Here is a 24,880-nt window from a genome sequence, read left to right as displayed (position 1 = left end):
CGGATCAGCGCGGTGCGCCGGCCGTGGCGGCCATTGGAGGGTGAACCAACGGCAAAGGAAGACCTTTCTCTCTGTCTCTCTCTCGCTGTCCACTCTGCCTGTCGGAAGGAAGGAAGGAAGGAAGGAAGGTAGGTAGGTAGGTACTTCTGGGGGTTTGTGCTGTGGTGCAGCAGGTTAAGGCCCTGGTCTGCAGTGCCAGCATCCTACGTGGCTGTCGATTCTAGTCCTGGCTGCTCCTCTTCCAATCCAGCTCTCTGCTACGGCCTGGAAAAGCAGGAGAAGATGGCCCAAATCCTTGAGCCTCTGCCCTCATGTGGGAGACCTGGAAGAAGCTCCTGGCTTCTGACTACAGATCGATGCAGCTGGATCTGGCCATTGTGGCCACCTGGGGAGTGAACCAGAGGACAGAAGACCTCTCTCTCTCTCTCTGCCTCTCTGTAACTCTGCATTTCAAATAAATAAACATCTTTAAAAATTAAAAAAAGGTACTTCTCTACAAAAACCTACAACTAACACCTAACCAGTGATGGTGACAGCTACAACACTTTCCCCCTAAAAGCAGGAACAAGGCAAGGATGTCTGCTCTCACCACTTCTATTTCACAAGGGACTGGAGGTTCTGGCCAGGGCAGTTAGACAAGAAGGTGAAATAAGACATCCAGATAGGAAAGGAAGAAGCAAATCCAGCTCTGTGCGCATACATGCTCTCATATGTTAAAAACAAACAAAAAACAACCCAAGGAATCTACTTAAAAAGATAACATTAGTATAAATGAAGTCTGAGGGACAGCGGAGCATATAATGTGGCCCGGACTGAGAAGGGATCCTGAGACCTAAGAAAGAAGGCAGACGCTCCATGTGAGAAAAAGAGTGCATTCGGGCAACCCAAGACACAGGATTCTAGAGCAGGACTGAGAGGCATCTGGTCAGAAGCTGTAGGACTCTCTCTAGGCAGACGGGGAAAGATTTTATACATTTGCCAAGAGAGGTGGGATGGTGCTTGTTTTACAACCTCTCTCTATGTATCCTTTATCCCTCAGGGGCCCTGCTTGTCTTCCCTACCTTATCAGCAAGCCTGTGATAACACTTAAGCTTTTTTTTTTTTTTTTAATTTTTTAAACCTAGAAACCTTTTATTTAAGGTATACAAACTTCATGCATTTCATATACACAAATTTAGGAACACAGCGATTCTTTCCACCCCTGTACTCCCACACTTCTTCCTCCTCCCTCTTCTATTCCCATTCTTATTTTTCACAAAGATCTATTCCCAATTAACTTTATACACATAAAATTAACCCTACACTAAGTAAAGAGTTCAACAAATAGTATGAAAACAACAAAAAAAATCTGTCCCCAACAGTCAAGACAAGGGCTGTTCAAAGTTATTATGTCTCAAAACACTTCAGCTTGAACAACAGGAGCGGCCATCCACTGCAGCAGCGCTAGTGTCCTGAGGCAGAGGGAAGGGTCAAGTGGGATCTAAGGTGGGGCTGGCGATGCTGTTGCTACAGTCTGTTGTCACACAAACGAGTTCAGCCAGCTGACAGGACATAAGACAAATATATTTCTGTACAGCTGCCATGAATAATCTAAAAATGAAATTAAAGAAAACAAATCCACTTAGTAACATAAAAAATACTTAAAAACAAATTCAAGAAAGTGTAAAACTTATACTCTGAAAATTACAAAACACTGTTAAAGAAATTAAAGATTTGGGGGCCAGCACCATGGCACAGTGGGTTAACACCTTGGCCTGAAGCACCGGCATCCCATACGGGTGTCAGTTCAAGACCTGGCTGCTCCACTTCCGATCCAGCTCTCTGCTATGGCCTGGGAAAGCAGTAGAGGATGGCCCAAGTCCTTAGGCCCCTGCACCCGCATGGGAGACCCAGAGGAAGCTCCTGGCTCCTGGCTTCAGATTGGCACAGCTCTGGCCATTGCGGCCAATTGGGGAGTGAACCAACAGATGGAAGATCTATTTCTCTCTCTCTCTGCCTCTCCTCTCTCTGTGTAACTCTGACTTGCAAATAAATACATAACTCTTTAAAAAAAAGAAATTAAAGATATGAGGATTATTGTTCTAAAACTGTTAACAGCTTGCTTGTTTCTCACATTTTGCAAATGCCTTTCTGTACTCAACAAGCAACATTTGCAAGATTCACTTTCTCTTCTTTTTCCAAAAGACTTTAGTTCAACTACTGTTTAACAATAAATATTTTTTCAGTGAGTGTAATTTTTTTCAAAATACATACTTTTGGAATGAGCATTTGGTGCAGTGGTTAAGATGCTACTTGAAGACTTTACATCCCACATCAGAGGGCATGGGTTTGAGTCCCGATTCTACCTCTAATTCCAGCTTCCTGTGAATGTGTACCCTGGGAGACAGCAGGTGATAGATCAAGTGTTTGGGTCCTTGCCATCCACGTGGGAGACCTGGATGAAGTTCATGGCTTCTGGTTTTGACCTGACCTAGCCCTGGCAGTTGTGGGCATTTGGGGAGTGAACCAGTGGATGGAAGATACCTGCTGTCAGTCTGTCTATTTCTCTCTGTCATTCAAATACATAAAAATAAATATTAAAATGCACTTATAGTTTATGTATTTTTTACTAAAATTTATTCCTCTTCTTTATTATTATTTGAGAGATAGAGAAACAGCAAGAGAGCTCCCATCTGCTGGTTCACTCCCTGAATGCCCACAACAGCTGGGCCAAAGCCAGTAGGAGCCAGAAACTCAATCCAGGTCTCTCACATGGGTGGCAGGAACTCAATTACTTGAGTCATCAACTGCTCACTCCCAAAGTCTGCATTAGCAGAAAGCTGGAGTCAGGAGCTGAAGCCAGGTATTGAGCGGGGGCACTACCATGTGGAGCACAGATGCTTTAACCACCAGGACAAATACTTACCTCGAATTTCTTTTTTTGAAAAAACAAAACAAAAAAAAGATTTATTTATTTATTTGAAAGTCAGAGTTAGAGAGAGAGAGAGAGAGAGAGAGAGAGAGAGAGAACCAACTAATGGTTCACTCCCCAATTGGCCGCAATGGCCCAAGCTGTGCCAATCTGAAGCCAGGAGCTTCTTCAGGTCTCCCATGCAGGTGCAGGAACCCAAGGACTTGAGCCATCTTCTACTGCTTTCCCAGGTCATACAGAGAGCTGATCAGAAGTGGAGCAGCTGGGTCTCAAACCGCTGCACATATGGGATGCCGGTGCTTCAGGCCAGGGCGTTAACTCACTGTGCCACAGCGCTGGCCCCCAAATTTCTTCTTTTTATTCCCCAACAATAACCACCATTTTAAAATAAAAATCTCTAAGTGGAAATTTTCTTATTCCTATAAAAATCCCAACCAAAAAAGTGACTTGTGAGTCATACCCACTTAGAACTAAAAGATACTGTAGCTTCTCTAGTTTATCAGCAGCCTGGAAACAAGTAGTTCATTCAAACACCACAATACTATCAAAAAAACCGGAAAACCAAAATATTGCACTCCGCTAAACACTTAAACAGATACTTTTTAAAAAATGATTTTGAAATTTACATAACGTAAAAATTCAACCTTTGGCAACATTTCTGAGATCTGGTAGGTGGACAGACCTTTACCATGCACCATAATTACAGAAAAATTCCATTATCTTTCCCTCCAATTCCCTCATGCTGCTTTTGGCCAACCACTGTTATACTGTCAGTTTAAAATTTAAAATATTTTCTAATTTTTAGGATACTTCTCCTTTGAGAAGATTATTCTAAGTGTATTCTCTAATTTCCTAATATTTGGAGACTTTCCACATTTTTCTGTTACTGATTTCTATTTTACTTCTGTTAAAGACACAGAACATTCTTTAGATAAAGTTTTGCAACGTTTCTATTATGGTCCAGAACACAGTCTTTCTTGGTGAATATTCCACATGCATTTGAAAAAAAATGCAACACTTTGCTGTTAAGCTTTGTTGAGTTTTTCGTGTAATCAGCGAGAGAGATGGGCGACAGCAGGCTTACTCCATCTTGGCTCAGTAACGACACTCCTATGCAAGGGCCCAGTAGAATGTCCACTAAGTGAAATTTCAACCTAATGGCTATAAACACATCATAGTTTCTTTAGGATTTGCTAATTAGGTGTTATGGGAAACACATAAAAGAAAACATTAACATATTAAGAATTTTTAAAATCCTTAAGAAATGTTACTTATGGAGATGCAGAAAAAAATGAAAAAGGGCTTTTAAAATCCTTTATTAAAAATTAAGCCAGAAGCAAAGGAAAAGTTTTTTCATCAGTCATAGAAGGAAAATCTCGTGATATAAGGAGGAGCAGAATGGGAAAGCAAAGGTTTGTCCCTTAACTTCCTTTCAGTTTACTTTCATACACGGTTGCAGTATGAGTTCAGTGGTCTCCTATGCTTTCAACCCTGCAAATCTCTATCCTAATACAAGGTAACAAAATATTCAATTATTTTCCAAAATCCTTCTAAGAGAAAGTAAATAACATCAAGAAAATAAAATGAGATTAAGATTCTTGATGGGGCCCTGGTGTTGTAGCCCAGCAGATTAAGTGTTGTGATGCCATGTTAGGGCACAAGTTCCAGTCCTGGCTGCTCCACCTGGGATCCAGCTAAAGCTCCTGCAAGGCAGCACATGATTTCTAGGTACTCAGACCCCTGTCACTCATGGTCTGAGAGATCGGGTTGGGGTTCCAGGCTCCTGGCTTTGACCTGGGCCCAGGCCCAGCTGTTGAGGCCAAGTGGAAAATGAAACCGAGAATAGATTCTCTCTCTCTCTTTCTCTCTTTCTCTCTCTCTCTCCCTGTGTGTGTGTCTTTCTCTGTCATTCTGCCTTTCAAATAAATAAATCTTGAGAAGATTCTTGATAGGATTGAAAATGTTTCTGAAGGAGTAAATTAAGGCTTATTCACTGTTATTTCTTTGTTCATAACATATATATATATATATATATATAAAATGGTTGTAATAGGTTACATATTATGTCTGTCATGTAGATATGTTAATAGTGACAAAACCTGCCATTTTACATGGAAGGAAAACACAGTTATTGATCTAATATGACCCCTGACCTCCCCAGCCGTGCACTTTCCAGTGTCCAACGTGGGTACTTGGCCACATCTCATGCCACCTGAGCCCTCCTCCATATGCAGCCTTCCCAGAGGAGCTCCAGGCAAAACTTTGGGTTCATTTACCAAGTCAGTGATTAAGATTTTTGTTGTAGGGGGCTGGCACTGTGGCATAGCAGGTAAAGCCACTGCCTGCAAGTGCTGGTATCCCATACGGGTGCCAGTTAGAGACCCGGCTGCTCCACTTCCAATCCAGCTCTCTGCTATGGTCTGGGAAAGCATTAGAAGATGGCCCGAGTCCTTGGGCCCCTGCACCCCCATGGGAGACCTGAATAAAGCTCCTGGCTTTGGATCGGCCCAGCTCTGGCTGGCTGTTGCAACCATTTGGGGAGTGAACCAGTGGATGGAAGACCCCTCTCTCCCTCTCCCTCTTCTCTCTTTCTGCCTCTCTGTTAACTCTGCCTTTCAAATAAATAAATCTAAAAAAAAAAAGATTTTTGTTGTAGCTGGGGTATAGGGAAAAGAGAGAAGAAACACCCCTCACCAGAATATACAATAACTGAGCTTAGATAAATTACAGACTTCTTAATTTATCAGTAATTAATTCACAAAACATTTTCTGAGCAGCTATATCTATCTTGGAGATTCACAGATACGAAGACCCCAGGCATGCTCATGGTGAGACCAACATCGGATTCTTCCTAGAACTTTCCTTTAGAGGCTGCTGCTGTAAGTCACCTCTCCTGCATGCTCTGGGCTACCAAACTGGAAATTCGTTCTGAACAGTGCATTGTGTCTGTCCTACCAGCACGTGACTTAAGAGAGAGGTCAGGAAAGTTTAGTTCCATAATCTCCACGTGTGTCACCCTGAGCATGTCACTTATTTCCTCTGCACATTATTTTCCAATTTATAAATAGAGAAATTAAGCTGACTATGGAAGGCTCCTTCTGGCCATAATACAGCAACTTCCCTCTAAGCTACACCGTCTCTTGCAACACACCCTGCATTGTATCACCTGCTGACCTGCAAACCTGAATGGTCACTTCCACCTCTATTCCTTCAAGTCAGCCATGACCTTCTTCCCAACACCCTATCTCCACTCCTGGCTTCAACATTCCACTGGGCAAGGAGTGTGAAGTCACAGAAAAGACGGCCTGGCTCCAGATTCATTAACTGTATGACTCTGTTATTTATCTTGTGCGCCTTGGTTTACCCATCTGTGACATGGAGGACAATGCCTCCCTCTCCCCCTTCCCTCCTCATGTCCCCGCTGTGTTACAGCGTTCCCAACTCCCTGGTCCTATTTCAGTCATGTTACTCTTCATGAAACAGTTTTTACCTGTTCTTTCCTCTTATTCAGAAACCTGAAGTGACTCCTACTATGCCAATTCTAATGCCACCCCAGTATTTCCTCCTGCTCCCAGAAGAGAACTGTTTAGTCCTACTAACTTCTTCACTGAGGGTCACTTCTGCTTGCTAGTAGTTGCCTCATCTTGACCCTTCTGTCCATGCCAATTCGACCCACCCTTCGGTCCCACCTCTTCCATGAGTTTACAACTCCTAAGAAAGGGCTTCATATTTTTGACACAGGTATGTCTGTCTGATTTGGCTGTTTTGCATCTTTCTCTCTTTTCTGCTTCCCTCTTAGCTTCTGCCTGCTTGCTCTGGCCTCAGATGTTGAAGGGATAGTCCCCATCAGAATCACATATACTGGCCAGTAATAGAGGAAGAAAAGCAACACGACATCTGTATATCAGCCTGGGTGACCAAAGACTTTACATTCCAGCCTGTCAGTGGTGCCCAATTTGCTTTTAAAATCCTAGTGAAGACCTAGAAGAAGAAAAGGTAACACACACTACCCTTAAAGACCAGCTAGATGCAAACAGTCCCTCTAGCTCTGTCAAGTCACAGCCTCAGGGCAACCATGCAAAAATGCTGAGGGTCACTTCTAGCAGAAGGGCATTTTCATGGTTGAGAAGGATTACCACTAGAATACAATCTCCTTGAGAATAAAAATCCTGTCTCACTCAAAATGGAATCTCTAATACTCATATAGTGTCTGATAACAAGTTAGTGCTTCTAAGTGTTTCATGAACAAATGAACAGGTGATTGAATGAATAAGGGCTACAGTGCTGAAAGTAGATTATTGAAACCATTCCCCTGGTCTTTAAAAACCAAGACAGAGGGCATGGTGTTGTGGCACAGCAGGTAAAGCTGTAGCCTGCAATACTGGCATTCCCATATGGCCACCAGTTCAAGTCCCAGCTGCTCCACTTCTGAGCCAGCTTCCTACTAATGGCTTGGGAGAAGCAGTGGAAGATGAACCAGTGTTTGGGCCTATGTGGGAGACCCAGAAGCTCGTGGATCCCAGCTTTGGCCTGGCCCAGCCCTGGCTGTTGCAGCCAACTGGAGAGGGAACCAGAGGATGGAAGTTCTTTCTGTCTGTCTCTCCCTATCACTCTGTAACTCTGCCTTTCAAATAAATAAATAAATAAATCTTTTTAAAAAATAATAAAAATGAAGACAGAGCCATACTTATCTTGGACTACATAGGAACAATTCTATGTGAAGGAAATGGAGTGAACTCTCAAAGATACTTTGCTTCCTTTAATGGGATCAGAATTTTTTTTTTTTTTTTTTACAGGCAGAGTGGACAGTGAGAGAGAGAGAGAGACAGAGAGAAAGGTCTTCCTTTGCCGTTGGTTCACTCTCTAATGGCCGCCGCGGCCGGCGCGCTGCGGCCGGTGCACCGCACTGATCCGATGGCAGGAGCCAGGAGCCAGGTGCTTTTCCTGGTTTCCCATGGGGTGCAGGGCCCAAGCACCTGGGCCATCCTCCACTGCACTCCCGGGCCACAGCAGAGAGCTGGCCTGGAAGAGGGGCAACCGGGACAGAATCCGGTGCCCTGACCGGGACTAGAACCCGGTGTGCCGGCGCCGATAGGCGGAGGATTAGCCTAGTGAGCCGCGGCGCCGGCCCTGGGATCAGAATATTAAGAAAGGTCAGCCGTCTCTCTCATGAGTACTCTGTAAAAATTACCCATTTTTCCATCTCTCCCATGGTATTGTCACACTCCACAGCCAACTAGAAAACAGATCCAGAGAGAACAGGCCTGAACATTATGTATTTTGGACACGCCCTTTCTCGTCACGTTCATGTGTCTTTTGTGCAACTGTGCTGTAGCCTGTTTTACTGTCTCAAATCTATTTCAGTGCTCACTCTGCGCAAGATGAGAGTAATAGAAACAGGAAGTGGTAAGGATGACACTGAATGTATAGTCTGAACACAATGGTCCCCAGGCTTCTTCAGTTCACAGACCATTTCAGTGACATGAAAGATTCCATGATCACTCCCAACATCTCAACCACATCACACATCAGAACCCGTGGGAAGACTGCTGCCACTTCTGATGGGGTGCCAATGGCATGACATCTAAGTTCCTTAACAAACTGTTAATTTTTGCTGGAAGCAAAAGCACAGACCAGCGATATAGAATTATATGATCTGTAATTATCACTCATCTGAAAGTAGGTCATATGACTATCAAGATTATGGAGGGGTTGGTGCTGTGGCATATTAGGCTAAGCCTCTGCCTTAGGCGCCAGCATCCCATATGGCCGCCAGTCCGTGTCCCAGCTGCTCCTCTTCAATCCTTCTCTCTGCTATGGCCTGGGAAGGCAGTGGAAGATGGCCTAAAAGCTTGGGCCCCTGCACCCAAGTGGAGATCTGGAGGAAGCTCCTGGCTCCTGGCTCCTGGCTCCTGGCTTCAGAACGGCCCAGCTCCGGCCACTGTGGCCATTTGGGGAGTGAACCAGCAGATGGACGACTTTTCTGTCTCTCCCTCTCTCTGTCTGTAACTGCCTTTCCAATAAATAAATGAAATCTTAAAAAATTAAAAAGACTATGAGTGAAATCCAAAATTCTGATGGTTTATTTGGGTCTTTCCCCTTATAATTTATATCTAACTTCCAAATGGAGGATTTAAGGGATTCACAATACACATTCTCAGAAGCCACAAAGAGCCACAATTTGCACACAGAAAGCAGAATTTTCCAGGCATTATTAGTCAAAACGGCCAACCAATTAACCTACTCTTTGGGGAACTATGTACTGGCAGCTCATATACATTATCCATTTCATCTTCCAAACAAACCTTGGTATGCCTATTATTGCTGTCATTGTAAAACTGGGGCTCAGGGAGATTAACTTGTTCAAGGCATCAGCAGAATGTAGTGGAGTGGGGTTTGAACTCCGGCTTTCTAACTCCAATATTTTACATGGAAGCATTCAAATTGAACAGACTGTGGCTGCCATTAAAATCTGGAATTCAGGGGACAAAGAATTAATCATTGTAGATCCATATACAAAAGAATGAGGCTGTACCTCTACCAAATATCATATACAAATATTAATTCAAAATGCATCAGAAACCTAAATGTAAGAGTTAAAACTATGAGTTTTTTTTTTTTTTTTCAAGGAAAAGTAAGAATAAATCTTTACGACCTCAAGCTAGGCAAAGGACTCTTTAAGATATGACACCAGGGGCTGGCTTTGTGGCATAGCAGGTTGAACCACAGCCTGTGGTACCGGCAAGAACACAGTTTCCAGTCCTGGCTGCCCCACTTCCCATCCACCTCCCTACTAATGAGCCTGGGAAAGCAACAGAAGATGACCCAAGTACATGGACCCCTGCCACCCACATTGGAGACTAGGCTGGAGGCTGGAGTTCTGGCTCTTGGCTCCTGCAGTGCTGGCATCCCATATAGGCACTGGTTCAAATCCTGTTTGGTCTATTTCCGATCACTGCTGTGGCCTGGGAAAGCAGTAGAAGAACGCCCAAGTGCTTGGGCCCCTGTACCCATGTGAGAGACTCAGAAGAAGCTCCTGGCTTCAGATCGGCCCAGCTCTGGCCATTGTGATGATTTGGGGAGTTAACCAGTGGATGGAAGACCTTTCTCTCTCTCTCTGCCTCTGCCTCTCTTTAACTCTGCCTTTCAAATAAATTAATTAATTAAAAAAAAAAAGAAAGGCTAAACAAAATTTGCTCTTTAAATGCAATGGGATACTATTTGGCCATAAAAAAATGGAGTACTACAACATACATTCTAAAACATAGGTGAACCAAAAAATCCCCCTCTATACTAAGGGAAAGAAGCCAATCATAAAAGACTGCATACTGTTTGACTCCATTTATGTGAAATTTCTAGAGCAGGAAAATCTATACATATTAGTGCCTGCCAACAGTGAGGGGCAGGTTAAGGAGTGACTATTAATTGGCACAAAGTTTCTTTTTGGGATAATGAAAATGATCCAAAATGGACTGTGTAATGGTTATACTCTGTATATATACTAAAACCAGTGACTTGTACAGTTAAGTGGACAAGTTTTATAGTACATGAAGTATTATCTCAACGAAGATGTTAAAACAACAACAACAAAGGTTGACCAATGCTTGTATGAGCATGGATCTTGCTCTGGATCACTCACATTCCAGATGTCTTTCTAGCACTGGTCATACAGCACAAACACACAAGGGCAAGAGTCACCTTCCTCCATCTGAGAAGAAGCAAAGGTATCACGTCTTCTCAGTGACAACCATCTGGTCAGCATGAGCGACCTTGTGTTATTTTTGGAATGCAGTGCTGCAATGTGCTTGTGTCCTGACTTGGAGATCCCAGAACCCAGTATCTGGCTTGGAGTTCATAGCAGCAGCCCTCCTGTCTGCTGACTGGGCAGAAATGGACCCAAAACTGCCAAATGGAAAGCACAGCTCCAAAAATTCCCTTGTGGCAAAAACAGGCACAATCCTGGGCATGCAAAGGCTTCCTTACTCCTGAACTCCTCTCCCTTCCCACTCCCAGAGTCTGCAATTCTGGGTCAGACATACTTTAAATACAGGTCTGATATGAATCAGCTAGAATAATATAATGATCAAGCAGGGAGGCTCTTTCAAACTATTATGTAAGGAGCACTAGCTCTGGAGCCACTTATTATCTGTGTGACCTCGGTCCCACTCCACTTTTTCTGTTTCTCAATGTTTTCATGTGGAAAATGGAGATAATAAAGGCAAATGGTTCTGAAAACTGCAGCAAAGATTCCATGAGGGGCCAGCGTTGTGGTACAATGGGTTAAGCAGTTGCCTGCAATACCAGCATCCCATAGGAGCACTGATTCAAGTCCCAGCTGCTCCACTTGTTTTTTAAATGGATTCTTTTTTTCTTTTTCTTTTTCTTTTTCTTTTGTTAAGATTTATTTATTTACTTGAAAGAGAGAGATCTTCTACCTACTGGTTCACTCCCCAAATGGCTGCAATGGCCACGGTTGGGCCAGGCCAAAGCCAGGAGCCAGGAGCTTCTTCCAGGTCTCCCACATGAGTGCAGGGGCTCAAGCACTTGGGTCAGTTTAGCTTCTTTTCCCAGGCAAATCAGCAGGGAGTTGGGTCAGAATTGGAACAGCCAGGACTTGAACCAGAGTCCATATGGGATGTTAGCACTACAGATAGAATCTTAATCTTCTACACCACAGTGCCAGCCCCGACTCCATTTCTAATCCAGCTCTCTATTAATGTGCCTGGGAAAGCAGCAGAAGATGGACCAAGTGCTTGGGACCCTGCCACCCATGTGGGAAACCTGGTTGATCCTCCTTGCTTCGGCATGGCCCAACCCTGGCTGTTGTGGCCATTTGGGGAGTGAACCAGGGGATGGAAGATCTCTCTCTCTCTCTCTCTCTCTGCCTTTCAAATCAATAAATAAATCTTTAGAAATTAAGAAAAAAGATTAAATGAGTTAATCCATGTAAAATGTGTAGAATGGTGCCTGGCACAATATATAAGCACTAGTAAGTCTTACTTTTAAAGTGTTCTTAAAATTATCAACCGGCAAATCCTACTATTTCTATGGAGGTGATCTCGGAATGGTTATCAGACTTCAGGTCTCTGACTCCTGAACCAGTGTTCTAGGCATGTACATGTGACCTGCACTGTAATGTTCCTTGACTAAATCTCAGGTAATAAAAGATACACATGACAAACACACAGTGTCTAGTATGTGTCACACAACATGGGTGTTTGTAAAATGTTTAATCTGTGCCCCTTGTATCCTAAATGTAACCTTCCAATACCTAAAGAGATGTTTTGACAGTAAATCCCAGAATGGCCAATCCTGCCCCTAAAAGGAGGTTCAGGGTTGTTCAGGGAAAACACACAGAAGTTTTGTTCTTTTTCTTTCATGTTTTACATGATATTTTCTGCCTAGCACTGGAGGGAAAAGAAACGTTCCTTCCTTTCACCTTTTGCATTCTACAGGTAGGCTCTGGCAAGCAATTTAGATACTATTCTCAGGGCTTCGTGACATTTCCAACTTTCAGTAACTGATTGCCACATATTTAATTCAAGAGGCAAGAGAAGCTCACAGAATAACCAGAATATTTGGCAAAATACAATGAATGCAGCAAGAGAGATACAAACATGTAAGAAGAAAACTTGTCTACACTGCAACCAGAGTAGGCTTGTTTAAATCTCATCATTTCGCCGGTGCCGCGGCTCACTAGGCTAATCCTCCACCTAACAGGGCCGGCACATCAGGTTCTAGTCCCGGTTGGGGCGCCGGATTCGGTCCTGGTTGCCCCTCTTCCAGGCCAGCTCTCTGCTGTGGCCCGGGAAGGCAGTGGAGGATGGCCCAAGTGCTTGGGCCCTGCACCCCATGGGAGACCAGGAGAAGCACCTGGCTCCTGCCATCAGATCAGCGCGGTGCGCCGGCCATGGCGGCCACTGGGGGGAGTGAATCAACGGCAAAGGAAGACCTTTCTCTCTGTCTCTCTCTCTCTCTCTCTCTCTCTCACTGTCCACTCTGCCTGTTCAAAAAAAAAAAAAAATTTTTTTTAAATCTCATCATTTCTCTCCTCTTTCGCTTCCACACACTCTTCCACACACACACACTCCCTCTCTCTCTCTCTCTCACACACACACACACACACAGTAGCACAGCTGTAAACTAGCCCATCAGCCCTGCCCACCAGGCCTCCCAGCCGCGCCTGCGTCTTTGCTGCAGCCTCCCCTTCTCAGCTCTCTAGTCAGACAGGTCCGTTCTCCTTTCCTCAAACTCACGGGTCTCTGCTCTGCCTTGGGCCTCCACATTGGCACTGTGCCTGAGAAGTTCTTCCTTATAGCTTCCAACTGCCCATCTGCCTCCCCACCTGCCTCATCTATTTAGCCTTCAGGCTCTGCTAAATGCTTCCTCAAAACAGCCTTGCCTGACATCCAGACCAGCCTCCCTGCCCCCCCAGTCACACACATTTGGAACATGCTTCCAGCCACTGATCAATAAATAACTTCCTTCCACGGCGCACTGTAGGCTCGGGGAAGGCAGGTGCTGTCCGTCCCGTTGAAAGTCGCTTTCCTGCGCCTGGCCCAGTGCCCAGGACATACTAGGTGGTGAACAAAACTAGCAACACCCTGGAAGGAGTTAAAGGGTCAACTAATAAATTCACTTCCTAACTTCTTCACTCAAATTTGGCACAAGGCATTCCACGTCAAGCTGTCAGAAATCCGCAAACTACACAGAGGCATGGGTTCTACATGCCTTTTGGAGAAAAATTCAGAATGCACAAAAACTTGGATTGGGATGTGTATGTTAAAATTATTATGTGGAAAACCACACACACAAAGTTACTTCTTAAAACAAGCTTCAGAAAAAGGAAAAGTAGTGATGTCTCCACCAAAGCTTGTCATTAACCTCACAACTGCTCTTTTTAGGAGGCTGACTCAAACAGGAGACAGGAGGAAAGAAGAATGCATGGGATCCTCCTAGGTTATCGCTGCTCCTTCCAAAGGCGGACATCCCCCCATGAAAGAGGACGCGCTGGACCATAATTCTCAGTGCACCCAGAAAAGCACCCTGAGGGGTGATGGACAGCTGCCTCTGTTGATGGCTCCAGCACCCCTCTTCTTCAGGGCTTCACCCTGGCACCACTCAGCACTAACTTCTCTCACTTGGTGAGGAAATAAAGGGAATCCTTTCTACTAGAACAGGTGGAACAGGCATCACATGACAGATTCCCAAAGCTCCTTCTAATTTGCTCTATGGAAGGATACACAAACAGAGTCAGAGGAGAAAAAGATATTTCACTAAATTACCAGGAAACAGGCACAAAACGCTCCGTATGGAAAGGAGAAGGAAAAGAGAAGTGGGTGATAAAAAGAAGAGAGACATGGGGGTGGAGGTGGGGTGGGGGTGTTGAACACTGAAGAAACACACACACACTAGAAAGAAAAAGAAGACGTGTGCAATGGAAAGAGGTGAACCAGCAACTAACTTTTCATTAGGAATGTAAGACCCACACCTCAGGGCTCAGAGACCTCCTGGCCAAGCCTCCTGCTTTAGCTGGGCAGTGCGAACAGCCTCAGGCACTGACCACAGGAGGCCCAGCTTCCAGTTATCAGTCCAAGCTAATTGCTGATTTCACCGAAACAAAGGCCAGGCCTTCCAAAGTAACCCCCCTCCCAGCACTCAGAACTCAGAGCCAACCACACCCTGCTGAGGGGGGAGAGACTCGGGAGCCCAACAGGTGCGCTGGGGGCCAGGCTGTGTGACATCCTCAAAGTCACTACACAAACTGACCCTTCCAGATAAAACCATCTTTCAAACACTCAAAGCATCCCCACCCCACAACCTTGGGAAAGACTGTCCCATGAAAGAAAGGATGGGACAACCCACTGTCATTACTCATTTAAATGCTTCTATTTCCCATGACCAAAAAAAAAAAAAAATTAATTCCAAAAAACTTCCCAGCGTTTTCTTGCATGTTGCAAGCTTTGATTAGATACTGATTGCCCCAAAGAAAATACTGTTGGTTCTGAATGATCTCAAGATGGGAAGAAGGTGCTCCCTGAAGTGGAAGGGCAGCGGGGTACCATTTTTTAAGCCATTCTCCACGGCAGGTCAAGGAATGAGCTCTCAATGTTTGCACTCACTTTACGGTCATTTCTAAGTCTACAGAAACACAAAGGAAAACCTCGTGCCTGTGTGGGAGCTTGCGGAACTGCTGGGCTGCAACTCTGACAGCCAGGTCGGCCCGCAGATGTCTCTGCAGGTGACAGAGGGAGTGCTGGCGCCGCGCACGCCGACAGGGACCTCTTCCCCTCCGGGATTCCAGGTTGCCACCGGCATTCATTCGCGGGCGTCCAACCCAGCTGCGGGCCGGGCCCGGCCGGGCCGGTCTCCGAGTTCCCAGGGGACCCCAGAGCAGACACCGAGGGCATCGTGTCTTTCAAGTCACCCCAAATCTCAGTCTCTCGTAACCGCCCGCCAAGAGAAAGGGCAGCGACTGCTCTCACCCAGCGCCGAATGGCAGGCGAGGGACACGGTCCCTGGGAGAAAACCACTCTGGGATCTGCCCCTGCTCCGGGCCACCGCCCGCGGACGCAGGAGGGACCGCGACCCCGACCACCCCGGCGAGGGCCGGCCGGGACAAAGGGCCACTCACCGCTCAGATAGTTGGTCCACTTGTACAGCACCCCCTCCATGGCGCCCGCGCCGCGCCGGGGCCTCGCGCCCACGCCCGCCGGCGCCCTCACTGCCCCAGGGCCCGGGAGGCGACCAGCGGCGGCAGCAGGGCCATCGCCTGGCGCGGCCCACACGCCCACTGCCGGCGCCCGGGCCCGGTGCGGGGACGCCCGGGCCGCCTCACATCCTCGGCCCGGGGGCGGGGTCACCGCGGCGGCCTGGGCACGAGAGGCGGCGGCCAGTCGGTGGGCCCGCGCGGCGGGGCCGGGCACTCGCTCGGCAGGCAGGCCAGGCGCAGGGCTGGGCCCGAGCGGCGGCCGAAGCCTGCTGAGCGAGGCGAGTGAAGCGACCGGTCGCGGGCGGCGCCACGGCGCGCTACCTGAGCCCTAGAGCCGCCGGGCCGGGAGCGCGCTCGCGCATGCCCAGTGCGCCGCTCGCGCACGCCTTCCCAAAATCCACCCCAGGCTTTCCCGGCGGCGTCCGGGCTGACGTAGCCTGAGCTGCCAGCCGGGAGGTTTAATCTCGGAATGCGGGCTCGGGAGGAGGCGATGGGTGAGAAAGGATGGGAGGCCGCGGGACTCATCTCTGCTGTAAATGATGCCATGGGTGGGGAGGTCCTACCTCCCGAGGTTGGGGACCCAGGTACTGCTTTGGGGTGGCGCCTTGGTGTTGGCCTCAAGGATCCCATGCTTAATTTCCAGGCTGATGGATCCCACAGTCCGGGGCGCCCCCTAAGCGGGATGGAATACCGCGAGGCCCGTGTAGATAGGTGTTGGCCAGCTCCAAACCTCGCTACTGACCGGCCATCCCCTGGACAGGCAGAATTGACATCTCCTGGGAGCTTGTTAGAAACGCAGAATTTCGCCCTGAACACAGACCTCCAGAGTCAATATTTGCATTTTAACAAGATACTCAGGGGATTTCAACGCAGCTTAAAATGTGGGAATGCACCGTGCTAAGGATTTGACTTTTTGTGGTAATTACTGGAAAGGCAGAGAGAGAGAGAGAAAGGGAGGAGATATCTTCCATCCAGTGGTTCACTCCCTGCATAGCTACGAGAAAGCCAGGAGCCTAGAACTTCATCCGGGTCTCCCAGGTGGGTGGCAGGGGCCCAAGCACTTGGGCCATCCAGGTGCATTGTCAGGGAGCAGGAGGAAGTGGAGCAGCAGGGACTCCAACTGGCGCTGTGACTGGGATGAGGACCAGGCAGGCAGTGGCTTCACCTGCTACACCACAGCACTGGCCTCTGTACTAAGGCTGTTTGGCCAGGAAATATGTTAATTGTCGATTAAGTGGAGAGAGAAGGTGGAGAACTGTTGAGAATGCATTACCCCTGAAAAGCCTGCAAGGCCATTCCAGAGAAACACTTGTACGTCTCTGAGTCGCACCCTACTTGGCCATGGGACAGTGCGGCCTGTGACACCTGCATCCCATATCAGGGTGCGTGGTTCAAGTCTTGCCTCCACTCCCAGTCCAGCTTTCTGCTAACATGCACTGCTGATGGCTCACGCACGTGGGTCCCTGCCACCCAGGTGGGAGATGGAGTTGAATTCCAGCCTCTGGCTCCCTGCTTCTGCCTGGCCCAGCCCTGGCTGTTGCAGGCATTTGGGGAATAAACCAGTGCATAGAAGAAATTTCTTTCTCTGTCTCTGCCTTTCAAATGGAAGCAAACATGAACGTAAAATTTAAGGCAGAGCTAGCAGCCTTACCCACCAGGTGAATGTGCCTTGGTCTTCACCATCCGGAGCAACCTGGAGCAATCCTTCATTCTTTGCCCATACATTACATTTCCAGCAAAGCCCCCTTACCATTCATCAGTAGCCTTTTTTTTTTTTTTTGAGACAATACCCCCTCCCTGACTCTGAAAATGCTTTTAGCCTGTCATATTCTAACCTTCAATTAGTAACAAAATGTGGGCAGCTCCCTCCCGACTGTGGCCTCTCTTGGGCCTAGGCTATGTGTATGCTCACTGTGCACACACGTCTTCCCCACTGGAATCTGACCACTTCAGAACACTTTTTGGAACTTGCGGGGCTTGTGACCCCCTGACCTATGAGGTCACTCATCTTCTGTCCTGACAGTCTCACATTAGCCTTTTCACAGCTCTCACTTATTTCCATGGACAGTGCACAATGGGACCCAATTGCTTTTGATGTTAGGGAAATTGACATGCAGACATTAAGAGGATTCTGTGTGGATGGTGGCATTATAGACAACCCCTTTCTCCACTTCATTGTAAAGATACCAGACTTAGTAGATAAAAACACGAAGCATTTACTATTTATCTAAAATTCAAATTCAATTCCGCTCCTGCATTTTATCTGGAAGTCTTCAGTGCTTTCCACTTTGCTCCATACTTATTACAATGGCCAAGGACTGACTTTAAAAACGAGATTTAAACGGAGATGTGGCCATGTGCCTGTGGCTACCAGCTCTGAAGCGGGGGTCTGCACGGGCGCATCTGTTGTTTGCATTGAGTAAGGTGTTGTGGAAGGAACCAGAGCTGGTGTGAAGGGGGAACTCACACGCTCTGGGGCCAAAAGACCCCAATAGGAAGCGGAGTGTCTTTTAAATGGAGAACAAGATCACGCCTTACCGCTTTGCGAGCCCCTCACCCTTACCTAAATCTACACCGCAGGTTAACCCGGCGGCAGCTCTCCAGCGGCGAGTGTAAACGAGGCTTTCCGGAAGCCTGCACACTTTCACGGGGCCCCTACTCTCCCTGCCTCCCTCAGCCAAGGTTCTTTACAAAAGGGAGGTCCGCCCCGGGAGTTTCCTGGCGGCTCCGCGCCCCACCTTGCTCCCCCAAATCCTGGCCGGCCGCCTGCTCTAATCCATCCGGCTCTAGGACCACCCGGGATGGCTCGCCTCCCGCTGGCCGCTCAGCTTAATCCCGTGGCCGTGTCACTGGCTGGAGAGGCATTTGATGGACAGCCCTGTAGCCAATGGGAGGCCGGCCTCCTCGGGAGGCAGCGTCTAAGAGCCAGTCGGGCCCGGGTTTGGATTTAACCCCTTGGAGGCGAGCGCGCAGTGCGTGGGAAAGTTGTCGGCAGTGAAAGTGCCACGTCTTCCAAGCAGCGGGAGAGGCCCTTGTGCCCGAGCCTTGGACGCCCTTCTCAACACCCTGTGAGCTCCGGCCGCGGTCTCGACTCCGCCGGGCACCTCTGCGCCAGCGACATGAGGTTTGTCTTGTGGAACGCGGTCTTGACGTTGTTAGCCACGGCCCTGAGCGGGGCTCTGATCCCCGAGCCAGAAGTGAAAATCGAAGTCCTGCAGAAGCCGTTCATCTGCCATCGCAAGACCAAAGGAGGGGACTTGATGTTGCTGCACTACGAAGGCTACTTGGAGAAGGACGGCTCCTTGTTTCACTCCACGTGAGTAGTAAAACGACACGGAACGCACCCACCTGTGCCAGCTTTGCAGCCGGGAAGTTAGCATGTTGCCTGACTTTAGCTCGCTCTTACAAAACTGAGCTAGCTGACTGCCTTCTCCGGGGAAAGCGACTTGTGGTCTGCAGAGCGCTGCTCATTTTTTTTAATTATGCAGTTCAGACCTGGAGTCTTTGAAATGTTGCAGAAATAACTAGGTATATTAATTAGGCAATAAGTACAACAAGCTTTAAAGAATTCTCATATCTCAAACTCCACTCCTTAGTGAGAAGGACTCGGTTCCATTTTTAAACTGGTGTAGGTGATATTTACTAAAAACTTGCACAGCACAATGCACCTTCATTTATTTCTCTACACTCAGGGTGCTGTGTTGACCTACTTTGTTCTGATGGCTGAGATTTTTGGGCCAGGCCAGGACCATGATTTCAGTACTCTTTCTAGAAAGTCAGTGGCGGTGGGTGTGGTCATGGAAGTGTTCATGAAGGACTTCCAGGTGCTCCCACCACCACTGCTGTGCTCCAAACACAGAAATCGGAGCGTGGAGGAGGATTGCAAGCATAATGACTTCCACTCAGCCTGCGGTTCCACTCATCCTATTTCAAAAGTTTTTTGTGAGCTTGTCCTTTATGTTGGGCCCTGTGTGGGTGTCAGGAAGATTCTTAAAGCTTGGCTTGTGATCATCTTCATCCATTCATGGTTCTGTCCATCTACCAAACTCTCACTGAACAGGAGCAGTACCGGGAGGAGCGAGGAAAGTCAATAGCACAGTGAGACAGAGCACAGAGAATGCCAAGTGCTAGCAAGGCATAACAGAGGCTGCCATTAGTACTGCTCTGGGAGCTGGGAAGGAGGAGACTTCCCAGAGGCTGTGTATGAGCTGGGCCCTGCGATACCAGTACAGATTCCCGAGGGGAGAAGAGAGGGTGGGGTAGAGGGTATTGCAGGTACCAGGGACGGTGTGGACTGAGACAGTGCAGCTTCATGGCCCCCTCTAGACCTTGTTTTCAGATAAACTGCCTTTCCTGGGCGTGCAGGGCCTGCCTGTCGTGGGATCTGGGGAGAGTGAATAGCACTCTTCTTTAAACCATTAGTCTTGGTGAAAAGTTCCAAAGAGGGAGCCTGCACTGTGGCATAGCGGGTAAAGCCGCCACCTGCAGTGCTGGCATCCCATGTGGGCACCGGTTCTAGTCCCGGCTACTCCACTTCTGATCCAGCTCTCTGCTATGGCCTGGGGTAGCAGTCGAAGATGGTCCAAGTCCTTGGGCCCCTGCACCCACATGGGAGACCTGGAAGAAGCTCCTGGATCCTGGCTTCAGATTGACACAGCTCTGGCTGTTGCAGCCATGTGGAGAGTGAACCAGCAGATGGAAGACATCTCTCTCTCTCTCTTTCTTTCTCTCCCTCTCCCTCTCCCTCTCCCTACCCCGGCCTCTGCCTCTCTGTAACTCTTTCAAATAAATAAATGAATCTTTTTTTAAAAAAAAGTTCCAAAAAGAACTTGCCACAGAATTCTCAACAGCCCTTCTCTCTTGTCAACAAGGCTGGTACCAAAGGTGGACACTGAACAATACCATGGTTGGCATTTAAATCTTTTAATTACATTCTTAGTTTTAGTCTGATCTCTCACAGACCCAGCCTTGATTTCTTTCAGGACTCAGAACTGGAAATCTGTGCCAGATTGGGTGGTAGCCGCCAGATCTTGTTGACCGGTTTGCCACTGACTTTCTAGTCCCTGAGGAGGGGCCTGTTGTCATTCAGCCTCCACAGTGATGGTCGGGAGCTGCCATCTCTGAGTATTATGGGGAAGTAGCCTCAAAGGTTCATTTCTGGAACCGTGGTCTATGTGGTCAATAGCTTAGTCATAACAAGAAACGGGCCAGAACTGTGGCCAGTGCTGGGTGGTTCATTATTTTTTACTATATCCTTTTTTATTATTTTCTAGCCTTCTCCAAGGTGCTACAGTTAACCTTTTGCTACTTTGATCATGCAGGAAATGAAAGAAGAGAGGAAGAGCTGACATTTGCCTAGATTGTCTCACCCTGGTACTCACAAAGCCTGATGGAGGGACTTTGTGTTGTCACCTTGGTGGGACACTGCCCCGATTGCAGTGAAGGGAGCTGACTGGAGCCAGGCATGACCCAGCCCTCAAGTGCCCCAGTATCAGTAGGTTGGGTTTCTTAGGTTGGCCTCTCTAGCTCATGTATCAGGACATTTTTATTTTTTATTTTTTTATTTGAGAGGTAGAGACAGACGGAGCTCCTATCCTTTGCTTTGCTCTTTAAATGTCTGCAACACCCAGGGTTGAGCCAGGCCAAAGCCGGGAGCTGGGAACTCAATCCAGGTCTCCCATGTGAGTGTCAGGGACCCAGCTACCTGAACCATCTTCTGCTGCCTCCCGGGATGTGTGTTGGCAGGACACTGTATTGGAAGTGGAGTGGGGGCTTGAACCCAGGTGCTCTGATATGGGATACCAAATGTCTGCTCCATACCAGGGCACTTTAACTATTCCTTCTCCCCAGTCCATAAGGGACCATTTCTCCAGGATCCTTATGTAGACCCCTGGGGAGAAAACGGGGCCCGACCTGAGTGGAGATTCAGGAGTGGAAAGCAGGCTTTTATGCCCACCAGAACCATCATCAGATGTCCTGAAACGCTTTGAGCAGTATGTTAGATACTGTGCTCCTGACTTCATGTCCACCAGCATGCAGATTCATGGGTTGGCAGCCATCCTTGGCCTTCATCCTCCCTCCCAAAATCAGCCGTTGCCCATTGTTTTCCCTTTGCTGTGCAACTTCATGGCCTCCTGGGACAGCATAACTTTGTGGTTAAGGCCTTGAACTTTGGAGTTAGGGAATAATTTTGAGGCCAAATACTGGTACATTTAACCTCTGTTTCCTCATCTGTGCAATGGGTTGGTAATGATGGTCCTTATAGCATAGGACCAACGTTAGAGTTAAAAGAGGCAAAAAATTTAGGGTAGTACAATAAATGCTCAAATAATTGTTAATTGTCTTTGTAATTATTCTCTTTGCCTTTCTCAAGGTGAGTCAACTATGTAGAATTTGTATCAAAAATGATGGGCAAGGGCTGGCTTTGTGGTGTAGCAGGTTGAGCCACTGCCTGCAATGCTGCTAGTTGAAGTCTCAGCTGCTGTACTTCACATCCATCTCCCTGCTGATGCACCTGGGAAAGCAGTGGGAAATGGCCCAACTGCTTGGGCCCCTGCACCCCTGTGGGAGATCCAGATGAAGCCCCTGGCTTCAGTGTGGCCCAGCTGCAGCTGTTGCAGCCATTTGGGGAGTAAACCAACTAATGCAGAACTCTCTCTCTCTGTAACTCTGCCTTTCAAATGAATAATATTTTTGAAAAAAAAAAAAATAATGGCAGTGAGTTAAATTACTATAAAGTTGAATTGGTTGTGTGTTAAAGAAGAGCTATTTTCATTAATGTCCAAGTCTGTAAGCTCATCCACTTAATGAGATGAAAAAATGCCCTACAACAATTAAAGAAAAAAAAGTCACCAAAGAGTTCTAACTTGTGTTCTTTCTGTTATAGTCACAAGCATAACAATGGGCAGCCCATTTGGTTTACTCTGGGCATCCTGGAGGCTCTCAAGGGCTGGGACCTGGGCCTAAAGGGGATGTGTGTCGGAGAGAAGAGAAAGCTCATCATCCCTCCTGCCCTGGGCTATGGAAAAGAAGGGAAAGGTAGGAACACGTCAGCATTTCTCACGGTAGCACTGGAGAAGCTGCAGTACCTCCTGTGTATCTGGATATACTTCCAGAATAAGGTAGAGGTTGCATTCCTTTAGCAAATGTATGCTTCTGTCTTGATTGTCAATGGAAATGTCCAGTTAAGCCCATAATATCTAAATGGGCAACTTGACCAAAAATGGAATAAGGTTCTGGAACCTTGAAGTCTATTAATTATGTTCACCCATAGGGTTGTTTTAAAAAGTATGGTAAAATGTATGTGATGCAGTATTTACTATCTGAACCATTCTTTGGCAGATGGGGGAACCTCAGAAAGCTTATGGAAAATGGAATGAAAAGAAACTTATTTTGGTACCAAACACCTCTGGAATCCATGTGTGGGTTTTTCATGACACGTGTTTTCCATGAACTTTTTGAAGACCTCAGTACGGTTCGGTGGTGTTGGGTCCATTCGTGCTGCTGTGTGCCAATCACTGCCATTTGCCTCTACAACTTCTTCCTCTTCCCAAACGGAAACACCAATTTGTGTTAACAGTGCGGAAAGACATCTCATTCAACACAGGTGTTTTGATGAGCCGAACGTTTGGAGTATAGATTTTGAATGAGGTTATAGATGTGGGCTGTATAAGGTTCGTAATGATGGAGTCTCCCACAGGAAAGCTCTTACTAGGGTTCTTTCTGTGAGTGTTTTAAAATGTGTTTATAAGGTTTTTAGCAATTTATTTAAGAAAAAATGGCATGTCATGAAATGAGTTTTATTCTCTCTTTTACAAAGTGGAAGCACACTGGCCATTGGTCAGTTCCAGGGGAAGACACAGGCCCCTGGCTCAAGTGGGAACCTGTGTGGTTTCACCGAGGCTATTTGGTGACTTATGTCAAGAGGACTGAAGATGTTTATATGTAATTACCCTGTAATCCCTTTATTGGAGTCTAGCCTAGGGGAATATGCGGGCATCTGGGAAAAGATTTGTGAAGAAGGATGTCCATTTTGATTTTAATAGCAAAAAATTGGAACCAACCCATGTATATAATGATAAGGTTAATTATATAAAATATAGCCCAGTTTTTCAATATGGTACTTTCAAAGATTTTAAAAAATTATGTCTAAAATGTATGTGATATAGTATATAAAGTAGAAGGTAAAACAGGTAAGTATGATAGTAATTACAGGGACAAAAAAGTATGTGCACATAGAAAATGAATCACAAGGAAACAAATACGAATGTTGACAGTGAACCATGAAATTGTGAATTTTATTTGTATCTTGTTCTATCTTCCAAATTCTCTACAATGAGCATGTGTTACTTATGTAGCACAGAAAACAGATTTTGAAGTGCTCATCAGAATCAGACGGAGTAGTGCTCTGATGTATCGTAAACATACACCTCCCAGCATCCTTAGTTCTCGGCTAAACCATTGACAAATTGGGGTTCAGCTTTCCCAGCCCCTGTTTGCTTAGCAGGAAGAAAACGTGCCTGTGTGAAGCATTCTATCCTCTAACCTGGGACTCCCGATGTCAACCTCATTCATAGGATAGGATTAACCATCCAACTTCAATTCTTATTTTAATCATCACCCTCTTTAGAAAGGAAAATCAAGTATCTAAAAAGTGCTTAAATGTAATCTCTAACTTTCTTGGGTCTTTCTTACCTCACCTATAACATTTCTATATGTAGTAGTCCATTATTTTCGTTCACCCTTTATTAACTCCATTTTGCTTCATAACCCATAGAGATCTAAACTTGAGTGCCATGAAACTGATCCTCCTCACATGTACTTACCACTTATTTTGTAGTCTTTTAGTGCATGCTCGCATGCTTCCTTTGGAAGGGCTCCAGCTGACTCCACGCCCTAGTGCTGTCTAGATCTAGAAGCGTAAGATCCCGCATACATGTAAGTGTTGTTCTCATTGGAACTTGCAGATGCTCTTTCTTGGAAATGCATGGGATGGGGGATGACTAAGAAATACTGAGCATGTTGACCCAGACCTGAGTGTCAAACAGAGTTATAAGGAAACGAACTTGAAAGAAAAGAGTTCCAGACTTCCCAGAAGGATAATTTCTAGGTCCTTGGGATTTTAACAAAGTCCTTTTCACTTTCATGGATTTTTAAAATCTCCCTTTTTGAAATTCATTTTAATTTCTCCTTTCTTATGAAATGTCTTCAATATAATGTTCTATATCAGAAGGAGCAATTCATAACTTTTTTAAAAT

General features: G+C 46.6%; 2 protein-coding genes and 1 long non-coding RNA gene across 8 annotated transcripts in view; 2 read left to right on the top strand and 1 right to left on the bottom strand.

Moving 5' to 3' along the window:
• Window positions 1-5,790, top strand: part of LOC103349437 (uncharacterized) — an 84,229-nt gene extending 78,439 nt beyond the window's left edge. For 2 of the 3 annotated variants that reach the window (XR_011383127.1, XR_011383125.1), the window contains exon 7: window positions 251-484. This is a non-coding gene — a long non-coding RNA (uncharacterized lncRNA). Of the gene's footprint in view, window positions 1-250; window positions 485-5,705 lie in introns of those variants that run through there. The other variant, XR_011383128.1, reaches the window with a different exon arrangement.
• Window positions 1-15,942, bottom strand: part of PLEKHA8 (pleckstrin homology domain containing A8) — an 83,237-nt gene extending 67,295 nt beyond the window's left edge. For 3 of the 4 annotated variants that reach the window (XM_051852868.2, XM_051852869.2, XM_017344409.3), the window contains exon 1: window positions 15,546-15,731. In XM_051852868.2, coding sequence (XP_051708828.1) covers window positions 15,546-15,585 — 40 coding nt within the window. In that variant the 5' untranslated portion in view covers window positions 15,586-15,731. Of the gene's footprint in view, window positions 1-15,545 lie in introns of all 4 variants that reach the window. The other variant, XM_002713663.5, reaches the window with a different exon arrangement.
• A 2,624-nt stretch (window positions 15,943-18,566) lies between these two features.
• FKBP14 (FKBP prolyl isomerase 14) overlaps window positions 18,567-24,880 on the top strand; it is an 11,182-nt gene continuing 4,868 nt past the window's right edge. The window contains exons 1-2 of the mRNA XM_070059693.1: window positions 18,567-18,939; window positions 22,510-22,744. Of these exons, the coding sequence (XP_069915794.1) occupies window positions 18,743-18,939; window positions 22,510-22,744 (432 nt within the window). The 5' untranslated portion in view covers window positions 18,567-18,742. The remainder of the gene's footprint in view (window positions 18,940-22,509; window positions 22,745-24,880) is intronic.

The sequence above is a fragment of the Oryctolagus cuniculus genome, chromosome 16 (assembly GCF_964237555.1).
Source record: "Oryctolagus cuniculus chromosome 16, mOryCun1.1, whole genome shotgun sequence".
In the NCBI taxonomy this organism is placed as follows: Eukaryota; Metazoa; Chordata; class Mammalia; order Lagomorpha; family Leporidae; genus Oryctolagus; species Oryctolagus cuniculus.
This window is presented reverse-complemented; position numbering and strand designations above follow the sequence as displayed.